Source organism: Podarcis gaigeae (assembly GCF_964106915.1).
Source record: "Podarcis gaigeae genome assembly, chromosome: 13".
NCBI classification, from domain to species: domain Eukaryota; kingdom Metazoa; phylum Chordata; class Lepidosauria; order Squamata; family Lacertidae; genus Podarcis; species Podarcis gaigeae.
In genome coordinates, this window is record NC_139689.1 from 12,918,848 (window position 1) to 12,943,919 (window position 25,072).

Here is a 25,072-nt window from a genome sequence, read left to right on the forward strand (position 1 = left end):
GATAAAAACAGCTGAGAGACATACTTCTTCTATGCTTAATTCATATTTGTGTGTCAAGACTCTCAAGCCATTCCCCATTAGAATAAAGAAATTCACACTGACGCAGAATTTTGATTTAAGGTTAATGGGCAAAATTTGGGCCACAACTTTATTTATTACACCAAATGTGAGTGGTATTGGCTTAGACATTGACAAAAGACTATATCGGACTCCTTCCCCCTTTGCAGGAAGTCAGTAAGGTTAAACCACCCAAAGAGGAAGCCCTGCATCTCCCCTGGGGTTCCCAGAGGCCTGGCATGGCCCTAGCCCCTCAACCGGACTTCAGACAGGATCCAGGCTCTGGATTCCTTTAATGGAATAACCTTGGACGATGGAGGGGCAGGCGATGGCCAACATCCCTTCCCCCATTCATCAATAAGCCAATGCCTAACCGCCAAACATTACAAAGTTGTGATGATTGCTAAGAGGTAGGAGAAAACCAAAAAGCTAGTGCAAATCTGCCAAATGGAAAAATTCCTACCCAGTCCCCATCCCAAGACAGGTGATCAACCAAAGTCCAAAGCAAGGCCAGAGGACACCTAAATTAAAGGGAGAGTAGGTGGGTGTTTGGCAGCGCAAAGTAGGTGCTTGGCACACAACGGGCTGCCACTTTTATACCGTCCCCCACAATCACCCTACTCAAAATGATTGACCAATCATTTTGAGTGGGGTGATTGACCCGGCTTGAGGGTATTACTCCTCCTATGCCACGGTGGGGGGAACTGGGTTGAGGGCTTGCCCACAACAGGGACCATCTTTTAAGATGATCCCACTTATTAAAATGCTCAAAAGAATAAACATACTGAATAAACATACTACCATGATGTGTAAAAGACAATAAAGTGAATGCCAGGTGCATTTATTGGGAAGGTAAATTTAGGATTAAATTTCATATTATGACTTTGTAAGCACAAAATATGTCAACTTGACATGCTTATTCAAAGAGTATTCTAATGCTTAATGTTATGGGTTGGAAGAAATAATAATAATTTCAACCAGTCATTAAATGAAATACATTATGAGTGATATGTAGATCTATATCAAAGCAGATAGGGGGCACCTGGCTTAAGAGCAGTGCATGTGAAAAGGATTGAGGAGTCCTAGCAGACTACAAACTTAACATGAATGAATAGTGTGATTCAGCACCAAAAATGCCGAAGCAATTCTAGCGTGTATCAAAAGAAGTAGAGATCAAGGGTCTCTTAAAAATAGTCACTGAAGAACAACAGTCTGATCCAGCAGGGAGCATTTTATGTTCTAAAGTTCTCAATATGCTGAAGACATTACCTTCCACAGTTGCTGACTCAGAAGCTTCCATCTTCCTTCACCCACGCTTGCTCTGTGTTTGAATCTCAATGAAATCATTGCATGCAAAGCGTGTGCCACAGTATAGACTGCATTGTAGATGCTATAGCTGTGGCCAGTCATGGTCATTTCAAAAACTGATGCAGGAAGATTCTCCAGCTTCTCCTCCCCAGTGCAGATTTTTGTATTCTCTCCATCTACCAGGGAAGGGTTGAAAGAACAAAGAAATGCTTCTTCCCAAAACTCCCGGATAAAGTTATCTTTGTTTTCCAAGGTAGGTTTTATTATCTGAAGAAATTTGTGGAAACCTTCTATCTCATGGGAGTGAACAGAAAAGTATATAGTACCATGAAGTAAGTCTATGTTCCAGCCTCTTTGAAAGGGAACTGATGTGAAATCTATCTGGGATGTCATAATCCAGACTTTTCCTTTTCCTTTTGTGGATTCATCCATAGTTTCTGAATAACTGGCAAATGTTCGCAAAACTATCATGGTATCAATTTCACCATGAAATATTACTGCATTAACAGTGCTGTTAAGGATCATATAGTTTGTTTTGACCGCATCTTCCACCATTTCAAAAATATTATTGGAAAAAGTCATAACGGGTATTCTTAACATGAAATCAAAGCAAATACCTCTCTGGATAAACATGGGAACCACAGTGTGTCCAAAACGCTCTACATTGTCATCATGCCCAGATAACACCCCAATCCACGTCCACCTGAAATGCAGCAATAACTGGAGAATTCCTTTATACTGATGGTCCACATCTGGAAACATCTGGTGGTACAGAACGGCTTCTGCTTTCTTATTTATCACTGGGGCAGAGCCATATATGAACTAAAGAAAAAGAAAATTATTTAAGCAAGGGGAAATGATATTGAAAAGGCCTGAACAAATCTTTTCAAGTCACCACAGAGGAGAAATACATTGAAACTGCAAAGGCAGAGCTAAGTTGGCCAAGTGTGTGCCCTTGTGGAATATTTCAGTGGAGTGTTCACTGGCATATTTCACATAATGTCAGTTTAATTCATAGGTATTTAACACAATAATGATTAAGTGTTTTGGATGATACCTCCCATCAGTCCTAGTGAGCATAGACAATGATCAGGGATTATGACACTTTTGGTCTGCATTATTTGGAGGGCTCAGTCTTGACTGTCCTTGTTTGTTCTAAGGAAATAAAACCTGAATTTAAAAATAATTGACATTTGCTAATGTCTATGTAGTATATGTGTATGAATTAATGGGATATCCCTCATAACTTACATATTTATCATATCTTGAGGGCATCCTCTGGTAAATCATACATTCCATAAAAGGGGTTAGCAAAAGGTACATCAGGATAATGATACATTTTGGAGATGAGAGTAGATTGGCAAGAGATTTTTTTTCTCTCCCAGCTATCTCCAATCCCTCTACTTATAGGGACATATAGAGGGATTGGAGCTTCTTCACAACATCACCACCCAAGCATAGCACACACAATTATCCTCCCAAAAGGCATGTTGAATATGATACTTTGGAAACAATTTTTATCTTCAGTGTGCAAAGCCACATTTAAAGGCAAGGTATGTGGCAAATTGTGTCTCAAAAACTGCCCTGACCCATGCACATGTTTTACCTGTGGAATCTTGTAGATGCACAGAATATCTGCCATGTGGAGACAGACTTCAGAAGTAGGTCCACCAATCACTGCAACTGGATTGCTCACCCTATCACATTTGTAGTTAGGGATGAATCTGCCCTGTGTAGAGAAGAGTTCCAATGAGGCCTGATAGGTCCATCTTGGACTGAAATAACTATTATAGATATGGAAGCCCAGTGTAACATTGGGTAAGAGTTGTGGATTTTCATTGATCTCTTTTGCAGCAAATATTGAGGCCAGGAAATGCTGGTATATTTGGATAATAGCCCTGTAATTAGAGTTACATGCTGTGTCATGGTGCGTTTGATTCAGAATATGAAGTGTACTTCATTTCTGTTAGGTACATGGAAAGTAAATATATGGTTTCAGTAACAGAAACATAGCAGAGGTATAATGAAATGTTGCTGGAGATTGACATTCTTCATCTTTGTTTACCTGTACAGTTCTAGTACTGTTTTCAAAGATACTTGTTAATGGAAGGATGTCTCTGAAATTATCCATATACCAATTTATTTTAGGATTGTAGCATTTCCCTACACAACAACAAGCAGTTGCTGAAAACACAAAGCTAATCACACTGGTATTCTTCGGGAAACATGTTATCCCTCTGAAAATAAATTGTAGATGTGGGGTTTATGAGGAATAGGAGTTATAATTCATAGGAAGAAATTTAGGTGGCTTACCAAAGGTGATCTCCACCTCTTCCAATTTACCACATTTTGTGCAGTGGGTTAGCCATGATCAGCTGCAAGAATTTATAATCTAAGGTACCCCAAGGAAGTCAAAAGACATCCTTGCCCAAAAGCAAATAAATCATGTTGCATATGGCAAGGGAAAAGACGGTATTCAGTAAAAATGGAAAATATGTTTTAAATATAATACACTAATATATAATTAATCTTGTCCCATCCACTAGAGCAGGGGTGGGACATTTGATAGATAGAAAAGAATTGAGGCAAATGTATGCTATGCATTTTTTTAATCTAAGGAAACTTACATGGGTTCTTCAAATATATCATTAGAGGGACACTCCTTAAATTTTATAACTTTGGAAAATCTGTATAGATGAGACATAATGCCAGCAATGATTTGGTCTCCTGGCTGGTAATACTTGTGAAGAATAGGAAGAGGGTCACGGTGGCTGCAGCTGATGTCAGGAATCTTGGACACCACCTGTGGCAAAAAAACGACTACCAAGACTACAAATGCTACTAACTTGCATAAAAAAAATCTTTCTGCCCACCAGTACACCTGCCAACACATTATCCTTCTCTAAATCCTGACTTAAATGGCTCTCAGTTGATCTATGTCTCCAGCTATGTCTCAGTGATCAGACTAACCCAGTGTGCTTGTCTCCAGCCCCAGCTTGAAGTGATACTGGGGGTATTAAAAATCACATCCAGCCTTGTTGTTTCGTAGGTGGTTACCACAATTCCCTTGGGATTTAAGAAGTAGAGTAATCCTTACTAATTGGATAATTGCAAGGTAGCTAATCTTCTCTTTCTGTTTCTATGAGATATTGCAGAAGAAAACACAATTATCACATCTCAGCAGAAGTTGCCGCTAGTCCAGCTCACTGTATTTGCTGGTGTCATGAAAGTTGCAAATTAAGTCAGTTCACATATGTAAATTTCAGTGGTCAGTGAGAAACAACTGAGTAGGGATGGATTGTCCATTCCTTTCCATCTTGCCTGTGCTGAAATCATAGGTCCATTATGTCAAAATAGATCATTGTTGAACTTCTGCAATGGGCTGGGTAAAGGGGTAATTTTAACAACAACAAAATAAGCATTCATCAGTCCAGTAGTGCTTGGAGGCATTGATATTCACAATTTAGTTTGCAATTCTGAGAAAGACCTGTTGCATATCACTTCAGAATTAACTTCCTCCAACAGTGGTAAAGCAAAAAAGGAATCTTCCTGTCCTAACAGATTTATAAATGGAGTGGTGCTCCTTTAAGTGTTTGGCTTTCAAGTCGCTAAGGGTTTTACCTTCATGTGCTAACAACAATATCTCAAACTTTACTAGTAGTGAATATGCAGGTCTTTGAAAGAATAACACAAGAGGCTTGCTAGATACAATGTGCTTGTCAGCAGGATTAGGCTGCATGTGTATCTCATTAGTCTTCATGACATGGGAGTGTTAAAAGCATCACCAAAGCAAAGAGAATAGTTGTTACCTTTGAGAGTAATGAGAGACTGCAATCTGCATAGTGACATCTAGATAATCTTGGTGGATATCGCTCACTATTGGGATTTGCTGACACAATACATTATGTCAAAACATTTTTCTCGGCTCTCCGTACAGGGGTTTAGAATTCATAAAAAGGGGGTGAAAGATGTTGGACACTATGCGTTTCAATTTTGATTACATTAAAATTCCACCTGCAAGTTATGTGAAGGGATGCTTGAAATGTGCTTCAGATTTCATCTAAAGCAGGAGACTAAGCATTTATTCTGGTTATAATGCTCCTTATGAAAAAAAAGCTAAATCTAAGATGCAGGTCCACACATTATTCTGCTCACTTTCCAAGTAAGCAGACAAAAAAGATGAGGATTTAGAATATCTATTTATTGTCCTGATGGTAAAGAAAAGCAGTACAAACATGTGGCTGAGAAAACAAGGCATTAAAAAGTCAGAGGGTGCTTGACCACTGCAAGTTGGTTCAGCCATGTTATCTTCTCAAAGAGCGTTCATGCCATAATTCTCATCTATTTCACATAGCCCATTTTCCACAACAATTACAAAAGTAGTATTATGGAGTTGGCAATTTTATGGTGACCTCTGATGGGGAAAATGGGGAATTGGAGATTACTCACATAAGAATTTTTGCTTGCATCAGTTTCATCACAGATTTGAAAAGGATTACTCCAATATGGCACTGACATTTTAAATTAAATTTGCATTTTGCTGGAGAAATGAAAAACACAAAAGTACCATAGACCCCATTGCTAATTAAAATATGACATAGATGAAGGATTCAGAATTTGTCAATTCTTCCTTCTGAGTTGCTCCTTGCTATTCAACTCAGGCTTCACCATAATAATATAACATTTAGGTGAAAATATACAGCCTAGTAAACCAGCACTGGAGGCCAAGATGGAGAAGATCTCCACAGCCACCATATATTTTCCTTTGGTGCTTAAGAAAGTTGGAACAAAGGACAGCCACACACTGCAAAATACCAGCATGCTGAAGGTGATAAACTTGGCTTCATTAAAGCTGTCAGGTAATTTCCTGGCTAGGAAGGCTACAGAGAAGCTGACAATGGCCAGCAAGCCCATAAACCCCAAGACACAGTAGAACATGGTGACTGACCCTTCATTACATTGCAGAACAATTTCTCTACTCACTGATTGCATGTCTAAATCTGGAAATGGGGGAGAAGTTGCCAGCCACACAGTACAAAGAGCAGCTTGAATCAGGGAGCAGGAAAAAACAATGGAAATGGCCTGTTGTTTCCCCACCCATTTCCTCATGCTGGACCCTGGTTTGGTAACCATGAAAGCAAGGACCACAGTGATTGTCTTGGCCAACACACAAGAAAGTGCCACTGAAAAGATGATGCCAAAAGCAGTTTGTCGAAGGAGACATGTCACTTTCTCAGGTCGACCAATGAATAGAAGAGCACAGAGGAAAGAAAGCAAGAGGGAGATGAGGAGAGTGTAGGAGAGGTTGTGGTTGTTGGCTTTGACTATGGGAGTGTCCCGGTGCCTAATGAAAATCCAAAGCACCAACCCTGTGATGAAAGCAAAAGAGAGAGCAAAACAGGCCAAAGAGATCCCCAGTGGTTCTCCATAAGACAAGAAACTTATATCTTTTGGAATGCATGAATCTTTTTCCACGTTTGGGTAATAATCTTGTGGGCACTGAAAGCATTCACCCATGTCTGAAAAAGAGAAGCCAGATTTCTATACAGCATTTATGTGAATTACAAAAATGTAGAAATATAGTTAGAATGAAAGTTGTCATGCTGATATAAGAAATGCAAGTTTACAGTCTCCTCATGTAATCACACTAACAAGTTGTGTAGAGATTTTCCATGGGCCACACATGTCTTTGGAAGCCCAGTAGTATCACCTCACAAATAATACCAATTGGAAAGGATCTGGAACATGTTTATTTCCTCTTTATGTTAATTCTGAATGCGTGTTTTAACAATCATTTCCTCCATTTTTATTTCTGCATTAATCTGGATATTCCTACTAAAATACATATTTGAATGTATGTGATGCTGGATTTAGATTGCTGAGACCTGTGCTAAACCACATTTAAGTGAAGGGTCAGATGCAATCAATATAGATGTTCTAATCTGCACCTTTATCCAAGAAATGTGGTTTAGTTAATTTCCTACCAGAATCTGCAGATATTTAATTCCCCCAAATCTCTCAGCATCACTGCCTCCACCAAGTTTCAATAAATTATTAGGATTGGCATTAGCTCTACAATGGTGGTAATTGAATCATTGTGTTGACTAGGAGAGCACTGAGATCTGTAACAAAATTTTGTAGTGTTGGAATCCCACTGTTCAGTATTTTCCATTCCACTTCATCTCTTATCATATATTCTTTTCTGCCACAACACATCAGTCTCCATCCCATAGTAATTTAACACACCATGTGTTCATTGAGGGGGGTTGTTGCTTGCACCTAGTGCTTCTTCCAAGCAAGCTTGTATATCCTCACCTAGTGTTTGAACTCTGATTTCCCCCCCTACATGATGACTGGCACTCTGAGTGCTGAGATTCCTATTAGTACTCCAAACCCCCATATCAGCAGCCACAGTCATCCTTAGATTCTGAGCATTTCCCATGAACACGATTTCCCTTACCCGTCTGGTTGGAAATCTTTCCTTCCGGACATGGGAGGCAATCATAGCAGCAAAATGGCTCTCCTTCCTTCTTTGCCTTATGATATCCCAAATGGCAATGGTCATTACAAAGAGAAAGGGGCTGTGCCTGTCCACAAATGAAAGAGGATAATGGTTTCTCCTTTGGAAAATTGCATTTCAATAGTGTTCTGTATTATGGAAATCTGCTGAGCTATCTCATACAGGCCAGCCAATGGAGGTCAGGAGCCAGAAAGCTATTAAAGACCAGCATTTCATTATCACAGTTACAGCCCCCTTTGGTTAATCTGCAATTCACAATTTCTCCACTAAAGGACATCAGAAAACTTCATCAAAAAAAATTTGTCTGTCACTTTCAATGTACAGATTGCTGTGTGGACAACCTCTCTTGAGACATCGTGGCCCTTAATTCATTTTTAATTCTTTTGAGTCTTGAAAAACTCCTCTTTACTGAGCAGTTAGTGACCATAAAGCTAAGAAATAGCCCCAACATTGCTTCCACATTAGAAAAGGCCATCTGATTTTTTTCCCCTTGTATATAATTTGATAAAGGTCTGTATGAGACAGAGAGGGATCTGCTGTAAGCCTAAGGCTTTGTCTCATGTTCAGGTGAAAGTGCAAAAGTACATCCATAAGTTTCAAGTCAATATATTCTGAGTATGCTTCCATCAACAGTTCAACACCTTGTTGAGTTTCTTGCTTAGATGCTATCAGAATAGCAAGAATCGAAAAACAGTTGTGCAACATCCTGAACACAGTACTTCTTTTTAAATTGGCTTTAAGTGCATCTAATATAGGAATAAAGGATTTTATCCTAAACTTATTTCCTGAAGAAAGTGCATCTAAGTCATCAGGTGCACTTCTGTCATTTCTTGGCCGCTCCCTCACTCTTTGTCCAGTATAGACTGTCCAACATCCCCCTCTCCCCCTGAGAGCGTGTTGGAGAGCTGTGTCTGTTCTTCCTGTGAATTAATGAGAGGCATTCTAGGGGAAGAAAGGCTCTGTTCCACCTCTGACTGTAAGAAAAACAAGCCTTCATCCCTTTCTGTCTCCCCTCCCCCTAGCTCCCCGTCTTCACTTTGACTCTGGGAAGGAAAACTCCTGAGACCCAATATTTGAATGGACCTTACCTGGTTAAACCTGCTGGACCACACAAGGTCTTTTTCATGAATACTGAACGCTTCTTCTTGGGGAGCCATGGGCTCAACTTTCCCAACTTTGACTCTATGAAAAGATTGGTTTGGGAATGTGACCCAATTGATGATATCAAATACAGCCTCTATCTCTCCATATTCATTGAAAGAAACTTTTTCCCCAGCACTGTTGTTAAATGAGGTGCTTCTCACAAAGTAGTTGAGCTGAATTGGTGGGGGAAATGTGAGCAATTTATGAGGACGTAAAAGTATGATGAGTGATTTATTAAATCTGTTTATAGATTACCAAAATAGTGTACTGTATAAGGAATTGCTACTTCTGGTCTGCAACTAGAAATATAACACAACATTAGAAAACAGCTACTAACTTTGCTCTAGAAGCATAGTGGGATAAAATATGGAATATTGCCCTTAGGGAGAAACTACAAAAGGATCTTAGAATTCTCAGACACACAAAGACCAAACATGTTTTGATATCATATATATTAATTTATGTATGGTGCACTGGAAAGGACAATATTGTCTTTTCATCAGCAGCTATACATGCTTGATTCTAAGACAATCTGTTAAGATGGAGAGTAGAAGATACCTAACTCAGGTAAGCATTTCTAAATCTCCTGATTGTTTTGTGCTGTTTGCCCTTAAAAAAAAAGCATATGGAAAATCAGAAAGAAAGAAAGAAAGAAAGAAAGAAAGAAAGAAAGAAAGAAAGAAAGAAAGATCCTAGCAGAAAAGTCATGTTGATGTTAAGTCTCAATCATCATAACTGTTAGCATGACTAAATCTGGATGCAACCAAATCAGATAAAAACAGCTGAGTGACATACTTCTATGTTTAATTCATTCTGCTGAAATGCTCAAAAGAATAAACATGCTGTCTAAATATCTTAACATGATGTGTAAAAGACAATAAAGTGAATGCCAAGTGCACTTCTTTGGGAAGGTAAATTTAGGATTAAATTTCATATTATGACATTGTAAGCACAAAATATGTCAACTTGACATGCTTATTCAAAGCGTATTCTTATGCTTAGTGTTATTGGTTGGAAATAATAATAATAATAATCCAACACTTCGACCAGTCATTAAACGAAAGGCATTATGAGTGACATATGCATCTATATCAAACCAAATGGGGAGCCACTCAGGAACAACAACAGGTCTGATTCAGCAGGGATACTTTTATGGTCTAAAGTTCTTGGTATGCTGAAGACATTACCTTCCACAGTTGATGACTCAGATGCTTCCATCTTCCTTCACCCACGCTTGCTCTGTGTTTGAATCTCAATGATCTCATTGCATGCAAAGCATGTGCCACAGTATAGACTGCATTGTAGATGCTATAGCTGTGGCCAGTCATGGTCATTTCAAAAACTGATGCAGGAAGATTCTCCAGCTTCTCCTCCCCAGTGCAGATTTTTATATTCTCTCCATCTACCAGGGAAGCGTTGAAAGAACAAAGAAATGCTTCTTCCCAAAACTCTCGGAAAAGGTTATCTTTGTTTTCCAAAGTAGGTTTTATTATCTGAAGAAATTTCTGGAAACCTTCTATCTCATGGGAGTGAACAGATAAGTATATATTACCATGAAGAAAGTCCACGCGCCATGTTCTCTGAAGGGGAACTGATGTGAAATCTATCTGGGATGTCATAATCCAGACTTTCCATATTCCCTTTGCTGATTCATCCATAGTTTCTGAAAACCTGGGAAATGTTCTCAAAACTACCATAGTATTAATTTCGCCATGAATGATCATTGCATTAACAGTGCTATTGTGGATAAAATCATATGTTTTATACGCCTCTTCCACCATATCAAGAATACTACTCGAAAAAGTCATCATGGGTATTCTTAATATGAAATCAAAGCAAATACCTCTCTGGATAAACATGGGAACCACAGTGTGTTCAAACCTCTCTACATTATCATCATGCCCAGATAGGACCCCAATCCACGTCCACCTGAAATGCAGCAATAACTGGAGAATCCCTTTATACATATGGGCCACATCTGGAAACATCTGGTGGTATAGAACAGCTTCTGCTTTCCTATTTATCAGTGGGGCAGAGCCATATATAAACTAAAGAAAAAGAAAATTATTTAAGCAAGGGGAAATGGTATTGAAGAGGCTTGAACAAATCTTTTCAACAGTCATCACAGAGGAGAAATACATTGAAACTGCAAAGGCAGAGCTAAGTTGGCCAAGTGTGTGCCCTTGTGGAATATTTCAGTGGAGTGTTCACTGGCATATTTCACATAATGTCAGTTTAATTCATAGGTATTTAACACAATAATGATTAAGTGTTTTGGATGATACCTCCCATCAGTCCTAGTGAGCATAGACAATGATCAGGGATTATGACATTTGTGGTCTGCATTATTTGGAGAGCTCAGTCTTGGCTGTCCTTGTTTGTTCTAAGGAAATAAAACCTCAATTTAAAAATAATTGACATCTGTTAGTGTCTATGTAGTATATGTGTATGACTTAGTGGGATATTGGTCATAACTTAGATATTTATCATACTTTGAGGACACCTTCTGGTTAATCCTATATTCCATAAAAGGGATTAGCAAAGGTACATCAGGATAATGATTCATTTTGGAGATGAGAGTAGATTAGCAAGAGATATTTTTCCTCCCAGATATTTCAACAAGTTTATATGTTGAAGCATTGGAGCTTCTTCACAACATCGCCACCCAAACATAGAATCATAGAATCATAGAATCATAGAGTTGGAAGAGACCACAAGGGCCATCGAGTCCAACCCCCTGCCAAGCAGGAAACACCATCAGAGCACTCCTGACCTATGGTTGTCAAGCCTCTGCTTAAAGACCTCCAAAGAAGGAGACTCCACCACACTCCTTGGCAGCAAATTCCACTGTCGAACAGCTCTTACTGTCAGGAAGTTCTTCCTAATGTTTAGGTGGAATCTTCTTTCTTGTAGTTTGGAACCATTGCTCTGTGTCCGCTTCTCTGGAGCAGCAGAAAAGAACCTTTCTCCCTCCTCTATGTGACATCCTTTTATATATTTGAACATGGCTATCATATCACCCCTTAACCTCCTCTTCTCCAGGCTAAACATGCCCAATAATATAATATAGCATGCACAATAATCTCAAAAAAAACATGTTGAATATGATACTTTGGAAACAAATTTTATCTTCAATGTGCAAAGCCACATTTAAAGGCAAGAGATGTGACGAATTGTGTCTCAAAAACTGATCTGCCCCATGCACACGTTTTACCTGTGGAATCTTGTAGATGCATAGAATATCTGCCATGTAGAGAGAGACCTCGGAAGTAGCTCCACCAATGACTGCTACTGGATTGCTCATCCTATCACATTTGTAGTTAGGGATGAATCTGCCCTGTGTAGAGAAGAGTTCCAATGAGGCCTGATAGGTCCATCCTGGACTGAAATAACAATTATAGATATGGAAGCCCAGTGTAATATTGGGTAAGAGGTGTGGATTTTCATTTATCTCTTTTGCAGCAAATATTGAGGCCAGGAAATGCTGGTATATTTGGATCATAGCCCTGTAATTAGAGTTACATGCTGTGTCATGGTGCGTTTGATTCAGAATATGAAGTGTACTTCATTTCTGTTAGGTACATGGAAAGTAAATATATGGCATTCAGTAACAGGAACATCACAGAAGTATAATGAAATGTTGGCATTCTTCATCTTTGTTTACCTGCACAATTCTAATACAATTCTAGTGATGTTTTGAAAGATTTGTTAATGTAAGGATGTCTCTGAAATTATCCTTATCCCAATTTATTTTAGAATTGTAGTACTTCCATCAAGATTTTATATATTTGAATTACTCTGCGTTCTTTCCAAATCGGGACCAAGGCACCCAGTATGTAACATTTTCTCTTTAGATTTTTATTTTTAGGATTATGTATACATTACTGTGTTTAAACATGGCTTGCTGGTCCTTGATATTTTTGCATCTTTTCTGCTTTAATACATCAAAGCTAGGCATATGTGACATCGAAAGGATGGGTCAAATCTCTCACTCTCACTCTCACTCTCACTCTCCCTTTCTCCTACACAAAAACACACAAAAACTGTATGGTGTATTGTTTTTGTTGTTGTTAAAAAAGATTAGCTGCACGTCAGCAGAAGATAATAGATTGGATTTCAAATTTCCTGCAACGAGCATGTTTGCAGGAGATCTAAGGGAGCTTCCTCAGATACAAGTAAGCTCATTTGGAATCATATAAAAACCACATTTTTAGACCATTAACTCTCGATTTTTGTTTTCTAGGACACCCAACCTGATGCCCTGTTGTTGGACCATTGGTCATGCTGGCTTGGGCTGACGGGAGTTGGAGTCCAACAACGTATGTAGAAGCAGGAGATAAAGAAGGTAAAGGGACCCCTGACCGTTAGGTCCAGTCGCGGACTACTCTGGGGTTGCGGAACTCATCTCGCTTCTAGCAAACTAAGGAAGGTATGAGATAAGAAGAGGAATAAATTAGAACCAGAATTTCTCCATTTTAGAAGTTTTCAGGCTTGATTTAAACAATTGAATTTGGCAATATTTGGATAAACTTTCATCCATTTCATTAGATGCATAAAGAGTAATATTTGTTTGTCCATGTCTTTCTTTCTTTTCTTTCTTTCTTTCTTTCTTTCTTTCTTTCTTTCTTTCTTTCTTTCTTTCTTTCTTTCTTTCTTTCTCTCCGTACCTCCTGCTCTCTTTCTTTCACACATGAACACACAAAGTGCAGATATTAGTTAGATGAAAGGGTAGGGGTTACAGGCTGGGACAGCTCAGTCAGAGCTTACATGCTCAGTGACGTTTCACAATGACAAGCAGTTGCTGAAAACACAAAACTAATAGCCCTGTTATTGTTCTGGAAGTATGCTGTCCCTATGTAAATAAATTGTAGATGTGGGGTTTATGAGGAATAGGAGTTTTAATTCAAAGGAATAAATTTAGGTAGCTTACCAAAGATGATCTCCACCTCTTCCATCTTACCACATTTTGTGCGATGGGTTAGCCATGATCAGCTACAAGAATTTATAATCTAAGGTACCCCAAGGAAGTCAAAAGACATACTTGCCCAAAAGCAAATAAACCATGTGGCATATGTCAAGGGAAAAGATGGCATTCAGTTTAATGGAAAATGTGTATTAAACATAAAACATTAATATATATTTAATCTTCTCCCATCCACTGGAGCTACCATTGGATAGATGGGGGGGGGGGATTGAGGCAAATGTATGCTATGCATTTTTTTAATCTAAGAAAACTTACATGGGTTCTTCAAATATGTCATTAGAGGGACATTTTTTAAATTCGATTGAACTGGAAAATCTGTATATATAAGACATAATGCCAGCAATGATTTGGTCTCCTGGCTGGTAATACTTGTGAAGAATAGGAAGAGGGTCACGGTGGCTGCAGCTGATGTCAGGAATCTTAGACACCACCTGTGGCAAAAAAACTACTACCAAGATGACAAATGCTACCAACTTGCATAAAAAAATTCTTTCTGCCCACCAGTACACCTGCCAACACATTATCCTTCTCTGAATCCTGACTTAAATGGCTCTCAGTTGATCTATGTCTCCAACTATGTCTCAGTCATCAGACTGACCCAGTGTGATTGTTTCCAGCTCCAGCTTGAAGTGATACTGGGGGTATTTAAAATCACATCCAGGCTTGTTATTTCATAGGTGGTTACCACAGTTCCCTTGGACATTAAGAAGTAGAGTAATCTTTACTAATAGGATAATTACAGGGTAGCTAATCTTCTCTTTCTGTTTCTATGAGATATTGCAGAAGAAAACACAATTATCACATCTCAGCAGAAGTTGCCGCTAGTCCAGCTCACTGTATTTGCTGGTGTATTGAAAGTTGCAAATTAAGTCAGTTCATAAATATACATATGCAAATTTCAGTGGTCACTGAGAAACAACTGAGTAGGGATGGATTGTCCATTCCTTTCCATCTTGCCTGTGTTGAAATCATAGGTCCATTATGTCAAAATAGATCATTGTTGAAAATCTGCAAAGGGCTAGGTAAAGGGGCAATTTTAATAACAAAAAATAAACAATGATTATTCCTGTTTTGCTTTTTTTGGGGGGGGGGGAGTTGGTATTCACAACACTGAGAAAGACCTGTCCCACATCACCTCAGAATTAACTTCCTCCAACAGTGGTAAAGCAAAAAAGGTATCTTCCTGTCTTAACAGATTTATAAATGGAGTGGTGCTCTGTTAAGTGTTTGGCTTCCAAGTCGCTATGGGTCTTACCTTCATATGCTAACAACAGTATCTTGAACTGTACTAGTAGTGAATATGCAGGTCTTTGAAAGAATAACACAAGAGGCTAGCTAGATACAATGTGCTTGTCAGCAGAATTAGGCTGCATACGTATCTCAGTGGTCTTCATGAAATGGGAATGTTAAAAGCATCACCAAAGGAAACAGAATAGTTGTTACCTTTGAGAGTAATGAGAGACTGCAATCTGCATAGTGACATCTAGATAATCTTGGTGGATATCGCTCAGAATTGGGATTTACTGCCACAATACATTCTGTCTAAACATTTTTCTTGGCTCTCAGTTCTGGGGATTTTATTTTATTTATTTATTTTTTTATAAATTTTTATTGAATTTTAAAGAAAAACAAACAAAACATCTCAAATTTCATACCCTTATTTTCGTTACCTTCTTTCATTGACTTCCCCACACACCCCTTCCCACCTTCCAATTTCGTTAATTATCTCAGCAAGTTATTTCTTTTCATCTCTTAAATACACTTCCTATCTTTTCTTACAATTTGTCATTTTTACTTGATCCGGTTTTACTTATCCAATTTTACACATTTAATCCTTTTTCTAAGGTCGGCCCAAATTCTCTCCCACGAATTCCTCCCTTTTTGTATTAAACCAAAGATCATATTATTTCAATTCAAAATCTCAGATTCTTATTACTCTATTCTCCCCTCCCCCCCCCCTGGCCCGGTTCCTGTCCCTTCCCAGACCAATGTCCTCAAAAGAAAAAAACAGTTTAGCCCGGATTTCTCACATCAGAGGCCCTTAAGCCCCAGTTAGTCTCTCTCCACCAGTTTTGTTGATAGTCCTTTTTGTTGGCCCTTTCTTCTCGAGGAAGTTCTGTCACAAGCCCCTCATATTTTCCTCCTTCCAAATCAGTCAAAAACAATTTCTGCCCAGGGTCCACCGATCTCCCATGCTCCAGCCTAAAGAAGAAATCCCCATCATACTTATTTGCTCTTTTATAGTCCATTATTCCAATTATTGCAGGGGTTTCTTCTTTTATCTTTCTCTCCTTTTGCAGATTTGTAATCCACTGGTCATCTTCTTTATTTCCTTTGTTCCCAAAGGTTACAGGCTCTAGATTGATGCTCTCCACCTGGACTTCCTCTTCTCCTTCTTCTTCTTTTTCCCCCAGTTCCAAAGTTATCTCTTCTTCTGCAGCTGCAAAGTTTTTTTCCATTCGCTTACTGCCATCAACAGAGTTGTTTAATTTAAGATTGAAGGTCACCAGCTGTTCACTCATAGCCATACTCTGCTCTTGTAGAATTCCCACAAAAGAAAACATTTTCTGTATCTCTGCCAGTAATTTTCCTTCAGCAGCCATTGCAATGTCTTTAGTTTCCTCCAGGGGGATTTCCATCATAATTCTTTTCCAACAGTCTGTTACTTTGTTAATCAAAATTACTTTGTTTCCAGTCAATTCAGTTTAGTTGTAATACTTTTAATCCAAAAAGATATTTGTTACACAGTTCCAGGCCTTGGCCAGCCGTTTGACAGCTCTTTTGACAGCTGTCAAACTCTTTATTCCTTTCCTCGGGCTCACACGCAGGGCACTCCCGGGATCCCAAAAAGGGGGGGGGGGTTAGCCAGACAAGGAAAACTTCTGAAATTTCTCTCTCCTTCTCTCCAGCACAGTAACTTCTTAGTCAAATTCGTAAAAGTTATATGTTTAAACACCAAAGTCTTTCCGCCTTAATACTCCTCTCCTTGCTTTAAAACTTTTGGTGGGGGGGGGGGAGTGTGGACTTCCTTTTTAACACGTCCCCCGATCGTACTCGAATTCAAGGATAAAAACTTTAGTGCCGAAATTTCATTTTACTCACGGGTTGCTTATTTCAGTCCAAATTTCAGGAAGAAAGACAGCGCTCTCCGGCAATGGCTCGCGGCTTCGCTCCGCCGAGGTAGCGATGAACTCTCAGCACCGCGCCACTCTCCAGTCCACTCCGTAGCCTTTAAAAAGGCTCTTCGCGGGTCGGGGAGGGCGCTTAAGGTGCCCACCGAGTTACCAGGTCCGCAGGCTTCCGCGCCTGCGGTTTTTAAGGGTCCCCGTGTCGCCGGCACGGCAAGACCCGTCCTCGACGGAGCCGATTCCCTCCGGAGCTCGGAGGGAATCCGCCATTACTCGTTCGCGCTATCCCGGAAGTCTCCTCAGTTCTCAGTTCTGGGGATTTTAATTCATAATAAGGGGGTGAAAGATGTTGGACACTATACATCTCAATTTTGATTACATTAAAATTCCACCTGCAGGTCATGTGAAAGTATGCTTGAAATGTGCTTCAGTTTTCATCTAAAGCAGGAGACTAAGCATTTATTCTGGTTATAATGCTCCTCAAGAAAAGGGCTAAATCTAAGATGCAGATCCACACATTATTCTGCTTAATTTCTTTCTAAGTAAACAGACAAAAAAGATGAGGATTTAGAATATCTATTTATTGCCCTGATGATAAAGAAAAGCAGTACAAATATGTGGCTGTGAAAACAAGGCATTAAAAAGTCAGAGGGTGCTTGACCACTGCAAATTGGTTCAGAAATTTTGTCTTCTCAAAGAGCATTCATGCCATAATTCTCATCTATTTCATATAGCACATTTTCACAACAATTACAAAAGTAGCATTATTGAGTTGGCAATTTTATGGTGATTTCTGATGGGGATAATGGGGAACTGGAGATTACTTACATGGCAATTTTTGCTGGCATAATCATGGTTTCATCACAGATTTTAAAAGGATTACTCCAATATGGCACTGACAGTTAAAATTAAATGTGCATTTAGCTGAGGAAATAAAAAAATACAGAAGTAACATAGACCCCATTTCTAACTAAAAACTAAATAAAATAAAATAAAATAAAAAATGACATAGATGAAGGACTCAGAATTTGTCAATTCTTCCTTCTGAGTTGCTCCTTGCTATTCAACTCAGGCTTCACCATAATAATATAACATTTAGGTGAAAATATACAAGCTAGTAAACCAGCACTGGAGGCCAAGATGGAGAAGATCTCCACAGCCACCATATATTTTCCTTTGGTGCTTAAGTAAGTTGGAACAAAGGACAGCCACACACTGCAAAATACCAGCATGCTGAAGGTGATAAACTTGGCTTCATTAAAGCTGTCGGGTAACTTCCTGGCTAGGAAGGCTACAGAGAAGCTGACAGTGGCCAGCAAGCCCATAAACCCCAAGACACAGTAGAACATGGTGACTGCCCCTTCATTGCATTGCAGAACAATTTCTTTACTCATTGAGTGCATGTCTAAAGCTGGAAATGGGGGAGAAGTTGCCAGCCACACAGTACAAAGAGCAGCTTGAATCAAGGAACAGGAAAGAACAATGGAAACGGCCTGTTGTTTCCCCACCCATTTCCTCATGCTGGACCCTGGTTTGGTGACCATGAAAGCAAGGACCACAATGATTGTCTTGGCCAACACACAAGAAACTGCCACTGAAAAGATGATGCCAAAAGCTGTTTGTCGAAGGAGACATGTCACTTTCTCAGGTCGACCGATGAATAGAAGAGCACAAAGGAAGGAGAACAAGAGGGAGGTGAGGAGAGTGTAGGAGAGGTTGCGGTTGTTGGCTTTGACTATGGGAGTTTCACAGTGCTTAATGAAGATGCAAAGCACCAAAGCTGCAAGGAAGGACAAGGAAACAGCAAAGCAGGCCAAAGAGATCCCCAGTGGTTCCGCATAAGACAAGAAACTTATGTCCTTTGGCACGCATGAATCCTTTTCCACATTTGGGTAATGATCCGGTCGGCATTGAAAGCATTCATCCATGTCTGAAAAAGAGAAGCCATAGGAGCACCACTACATGCATAATACTAAAATGATCAAAATGAAAATAACTAAACCTTAAAGAAGGGCTGCCAGGTTGAAATCTGTGAAGAAGAAAAAAGCTTGCCACACTTCTCATGTAATTATATTATTAGCAACATGCCATATTCAGGCATGGTTCAATTCCCACCCAGCCCCAGATGTTAGGACCTATCTCAGCGTCTGAAGATCAATGTTATAACTTATGGTCAGGATTGTAGCAGATTTTACTTGTTCACATCTTTTAACATTATTTGAACTTCCAGTCTAATATGTGGTCGGGAGCACATTTGTATTTCAGTTTTAGCTCTTCTCCGAATTATGAGACATGGTTCTTAGGTCTTGTTTTAAGAGAGAGATTGGCTGTTGCACCCTTAGCTTTCTCCCTGAAGTTCTTTCATGTTTCTGAAGTTTTTTGTCCCCCCCCCCACACTTATGATACCTCATTAGTATCATTTTATTTTATTTTATTTATTTGTTGTTGTACATAATTACCAGCTGTCAATGGCTTGGACTGATATTATTGAATATATCAGGCTGTATCCCCATATCAGGAACCACAACCTTCACTGAATTCTGAACAACTTTCCTGAATTTATGAACAACTGAACACCACAAGGGAATTGCATTTCTGAATATCTTAGTGTCTGTATATTTGAAAGTATCTATACATGATGTCTCTTACCTGTCTGGTTGGTAATCTTCCCTTCTGGACATATAATGCAATCATAGCAGCAAAATGGTTGCCCTTCCTTCTTTGTTTTCTGATAACCCAAAGGACAATTGGCATTACAAAGAGAAAGGGGCTGTGCCTGCCCAAAAATATAAGAGGATAATGGTGTCTATATTGCAATATTGTGTATCCACAATGTATTATATTCTGTTAACTTGCTGAACTATCTCCTTTTATGTTAGAATAGGCAAGAGACAAATAAGAAAGGGCAATCAAGGGCTCCTAGCTGTGATGGCTTTGCTCTGTCTCCACAGTTGGAGGCAACTTTTGTTGTTATTGTCATCCAATGCAGTACACCTCTGGGGGAGAAGTTGAACTGCTGCATTAGCAGTACGAAACCTGGGCAGTGTGCATCGAGCACTGGGTTACCAGGACAAAAAGACACCCTTGCTGACCTCATTGATGTGGTCCAAAGGAAAGCAGAGCCATATTTCACAGTTTTGGGTAGGGAAAGGAAACGAGAAAGCCCCATTGTGATAGGAGGAATCCTTACGCTGCCTTCCCCTACATGAATATGGCCCTCTGTAAATTTATCAAGTTTTATTTTTTTCCAAGTAGTAAATTTGGTGGTAGTAGTGCAATTGTGGATTTAATGTGTCAGCTAACTGGCAAAACATGGAAGATCTCTACAGCCATGCCCTCACTCCTACACAGAGCACAAGGATGAGCATAGCACAGAGCTAGGTCAGTATCTGAACTGTGAATCATTGTAGAAGTGATGGATAGGCTACAAAATATGAATTTATCTCACCTGGTTAAACCTGCTGGGCCACACAATGGCTTCTTCACTAATGCTGAATGCTTCTTCTTGGGGAGCCATGGGGTCGACCTTTCCAACTTTCACTCTCCGAAAAGACTGGTTTGGAAATGTGACCCAGTTTATAATATCAAATCCAGACTCTAACTCTCCATTTTGGTTGAAGGAAACTTTCCCCCCACCACTATTATTAAATGAGATGCTTTTAACAAAGTGGTTGAGCTAGTTGGGGGAAAAGAAAGAGATAGAACCACAGAGAAAATAAAAGAAAGCCAATTCATAAGGATATACAAAAAACTGATCATCATTCCCACTTGTTTACTGAACTGTATAAAAGCTTTATACCAAGTAAAAATAGATATGGAGAGGGAAAGAGCCCTGTAGGCCACCTTGAGCTTATTGCAGGAACGTTGAGAGATACGTACAACAATAAACAGATACAGTAATAAACTACAATAATAAAATGTAACAGTGGTACTAATGAAGGAAGTGACTGGGCAGGAGTGGAGCAGGTCAGAATGGTATAGCCACAACTACATTTACAACCGTGACGTGGTGGACGGCAAAGGAAAAACAAAGCCTGCTCCATGCTTATCATTATGACTTTTTGAACTTCCAAAGAATCTAGATTCTCTGTTTATTCCTTTGCATCTGGTGAGCAGTGGAGATTAGACAAGTCATGGAAGAAATGGGATATCTATGGCTATTAGCCATAATGACTACATACTTGCTTCAGAAAAAGGGGCATCGTGCCTCCGAACACCACACTGTTGGGAGTGGCTTATTGTCATAATGTCCTGACTGAGCACTTCCCACAGGTATCAGGTTGGCTGCCTTGGGAAACCTTTGTACTGACCCATCACCATTTCTACTCCACTTTTAGCATGCTCAGAACATTACCTTCCATGCATGTTCATTCTTGAATTTTACTCCTTCATCCACTTTCATTCTTTTTTTGAAGCTACTTGAATGCATGGCATGCAAAGCATGTGCAACCATATAGGCAGCTGTGAAGACACTGTAGCTGTGGCCAGTCATGCTCATTTCAAAAACAGAGGCGGGAAGAGTCTCCAGCTTCTCCTCTCCACTGCAGAGGTCTTCATCCTGTTGGACTTCATCCATGGAGTTGGGGAACAAACACCCAAAGACCTGTTCCCAGAAGACTCTAACAAAGCCATCTGCTTTCTCTGAGATGGGGTTTCTCTCCTGAAGAAATTTATGGAATCCTACAACCTCACTGGAGTGAATGGCAAAGGATAGAGAACCATGGAGGAAGTCTATGTCCCAATCACTTTGAAGGGGAATGGAAATGAAATCCATCTGAGCTGTCATGATCCAGACCTTACTATTTCTCTTTATTGGTATATTCTCATGTTCTGAAACCTTGGGGAACATTATCAGGATGATCATGCTATCAATTTCGCCATAAATAACCAATGTATTTACTGTGCTTTGCATAAGAACTTTGTTTATTTCAAATCCCTCTTCCACCATGTCATCAATTTCACTGGAATATGACATTTGGGGGATTCTCATTATGAAATCAAAGCAGATACCTCTCTGGGCAAACCTGGGGATCACATTCTGTTCAAACCTCTCTCCATTGTCATCATGCCTAGACATTACACCAATCCATGTCCACTTGAAGTATAGCAGTATCTGGAGAATTGCCTCATATTGACGCTCCAAATTTGGGAACATTTGGTGATAGAAAGCAGCTTGGGTTTTTTTATCTATCACTGGAGCAGAACCATATACGAACTAAAGGAAATGATTAAAAATTAAATGAGGGGGGAAAGACCATTATTTTATCATTACTCCAGGGAAGACATAGGTTGATTCCATTAACCATCAGTGTAGCAGATTGTTGGAGTCAATCTGGCACTTCCATAGGTGCTGCTACCTACCCCCCTCTCTTACCTGGTGCTCTGAAGTGGCTCCAGTGGCAAGGTCACGTAAAGACTACATCACCCCCTAACCAATATTATTTGCTGTTCTACAAGCAGAGATACCTCAGCAGAATAGATATGACCACAGAATGTTGACCTAGAGTTTAGAAACTACTTAAATCATTAATTTTTCTTTGTCTATTAATGTTTTCCATCCAACTAGTCAAGATCGAGTCTCAGGTGTGGTTGGGAGGTGATCCAGCAGGTTCTCCTTATGTTCTTTATTTAGCAAGGGATCAACTCATCAAACCCTTACTGCCAATTTTGCCAGGAAAATCTGAAGCCTCCCATATTAAATATCTTTTGGAAGACAGGTCAAAAGATATTACACTGGTCGTGGCAAAGCTTCTTTCGGAGGTTATTAAGAAACAAAGATCATTATGCCCTAGATAAAACCAAAGGACTGCCTTGGCTTTTCCCATCTGTAGGTGTGGTCGTTTTAAATGCATCTAGTTTTGAAATTGTTTTGTGGGTCTTTGGACCACAATAAAGTATTGTTGTATGTTCTTTTGTAAACAGGGAGGAACTCTAAAATTTAGCAAACTCTTGAGTGAAAGGTGTACCCCCGGCTTAAGCCTTAAACTTCTGCAAGACAGCAGCCTATGCTGATCACCAGAACACAGACCATTATGTATAAGCAGGAAGCATTTTGAATTAGATACTGAATACCAATTGCTGGGTGTTACAAGTGCAGAGAGAGATGCTGTGCTCATGTCCTGCTTGAGGAATCCCTAAAGGCTTTGGGTTGGCTACTTTGAGAACAGATTGAAGGACTAGGCAGGCTTTTGGTGTGTGTGTGTGTGTGTGCGTGCACACACACACACACACACACACATTTTCACTCATTCTTACTTCTGGAAGCCTCAAAGGTGCAGACATTGCAAATGCAACTTTTAAAAACAGTTAAAAAGGAAAGAGATGAGCAAATAGCTTCTTAGCCTTTCCTACTGCATGCATACATCATACCTGTGGAATCTTATAGCTGCACAGGATATCTGCCATGTAGAGACAGACTTCAGAGATAGGTCCCCCAATGACTGCTACTAGATTGTTCTGACTATCACATTTATAGTTGGGGGTGAATCTGCCCTGTGTAGAGATGAGTTCCAATGAGGCATGATAAGTCCATTTTGGAGTGAAATAGCTATTATAGATATGGAAGCCCAGAGTGACATTAGGTAAGATCTGGGGATTTTCATTGATCTCCTTTATAGCAAATATCAAGGCCAGAATATGCTGGTAGATCTGTGTCACCACCCTGTAATTAGAGTGACATGCAGTGTGACAGTGGATTTGCTACAAAATATGACATATACTTCCATGCAGTTCAAAGCATTCTTGAATAACACATGATCTAGGTAAGCACGATGAAATACTGTTACGCAGAGCAGTTTTGTCCTCTGTGCTCACCAGCACAGTACTGATACAGTGTTCAGTAAGTCTCTGTATGTACTCCTCACCCCAATTTCTCTCTAAGATTTTGGAGGAGTCAGAGACTAAACCTAGGACTCTCTGCATTAAAACCAGATCCTCTACTCCTAAACTACAGCCCTTCCCCTTATCAATACTTGTTGAGAACGTATGTCCAGTGCGAGGAGGAACTACTCAAAGAAAACAATAAACGTAGTAATCCAAAAGTCAGTGAGGACTAAAATAACAAATGAATTTCCCTGCTACAATCCCTGCTACATTTGTTACACCCAGGAAATTCTTAAATTTTTAAGAGTCTTAAAATGAGAACATTATCATGATCACAATGCTGAAGGGTAGAGTAAGAGAGGACAGATATATAACATTTTTACAAAAAAGAAGAACTTTACACAGTATCTTCAAAGAGGTCGTTGGAAGGGCATGTTGTGAAAGCCATTGGACTGGAGAATCTATAAATCTGTGATATAATGCCAGCAATGATGAGGTCTCCAGGCTGATGAAACTTGTGTAAAATGGGAAGCGAGTTGCATTTGATGTCAGGAATCTTGCATGCCATATGAGTCAAAAAGACTAGAAGCAGGAATAATATAAATGCAACCAATTTCCCTGAAAGAATTCTGTCTCTACACCCATTCACTTGTCCCCACATCCTCCTTCGCTGAATTTTGTGATGACCAAAACAGCTTGATTTGAAGGGCTGCACACTGTTGTATGAGGTGTGTCTCACACTGTGCGGACTAAGATGTGCGTGATCAGACTGACAGAGCCCTCACTGTCTTCAGCTCCATGTAAGAAGAGCAAAGAGCATAGTAATAGCATCCTTCTGCCTTGTAGTTTTGCTGGTGGTTACTACAGCTCCCTTGAAACATGAAGAAGTAGTAGGGTAATCATGACTAAATACTTAATTACAAGGGAGATAATCACCAATTTGGAAATACAAACTTACTCTGAGACATTGCAGAAATAACAGTGTTTATCACATCTGCTTCTAGATCACCTAAATTGGATGGCAAGAGATTCAGAGCCTTACAACAAATGACTTTTTAAAAAAGCCTTCAGAATAGTGAGAAGCTAAGAAGAAAAAGTACCACAATAGAA

The 25,072-nt window shown here is 39.6% G+C and overlaps 1 protein-coding gene across 1 annotated transcript; it reads right to left on the minus strand.

Annotated features, from left to right (window-relative positions):
- Nucleotides 1–18,171: 18,171 nt before the first annotated feature.
- Nucleotides 18,172–19,071, minus strand: LOC310830400 (vomeronasal type-2 receptor 26-like; the record flags this gene model as incomplete). Its single annotated transcript, XM_083710176.1, has 1 exon — nucleotides 18,172–19,071. Exon 1 carries the CDS (start codon nucleotides 19,066–19,068, stop codon nucleotides 18,172–18,174), a length of 897 nt encoding a protein of 298 aa, XP_083566302.1. The 5' UTR covers nucleotides 19,069–19,071.
- Nucleotides 19,072–25,072: the final 6,001 nt, after the last annotated feature.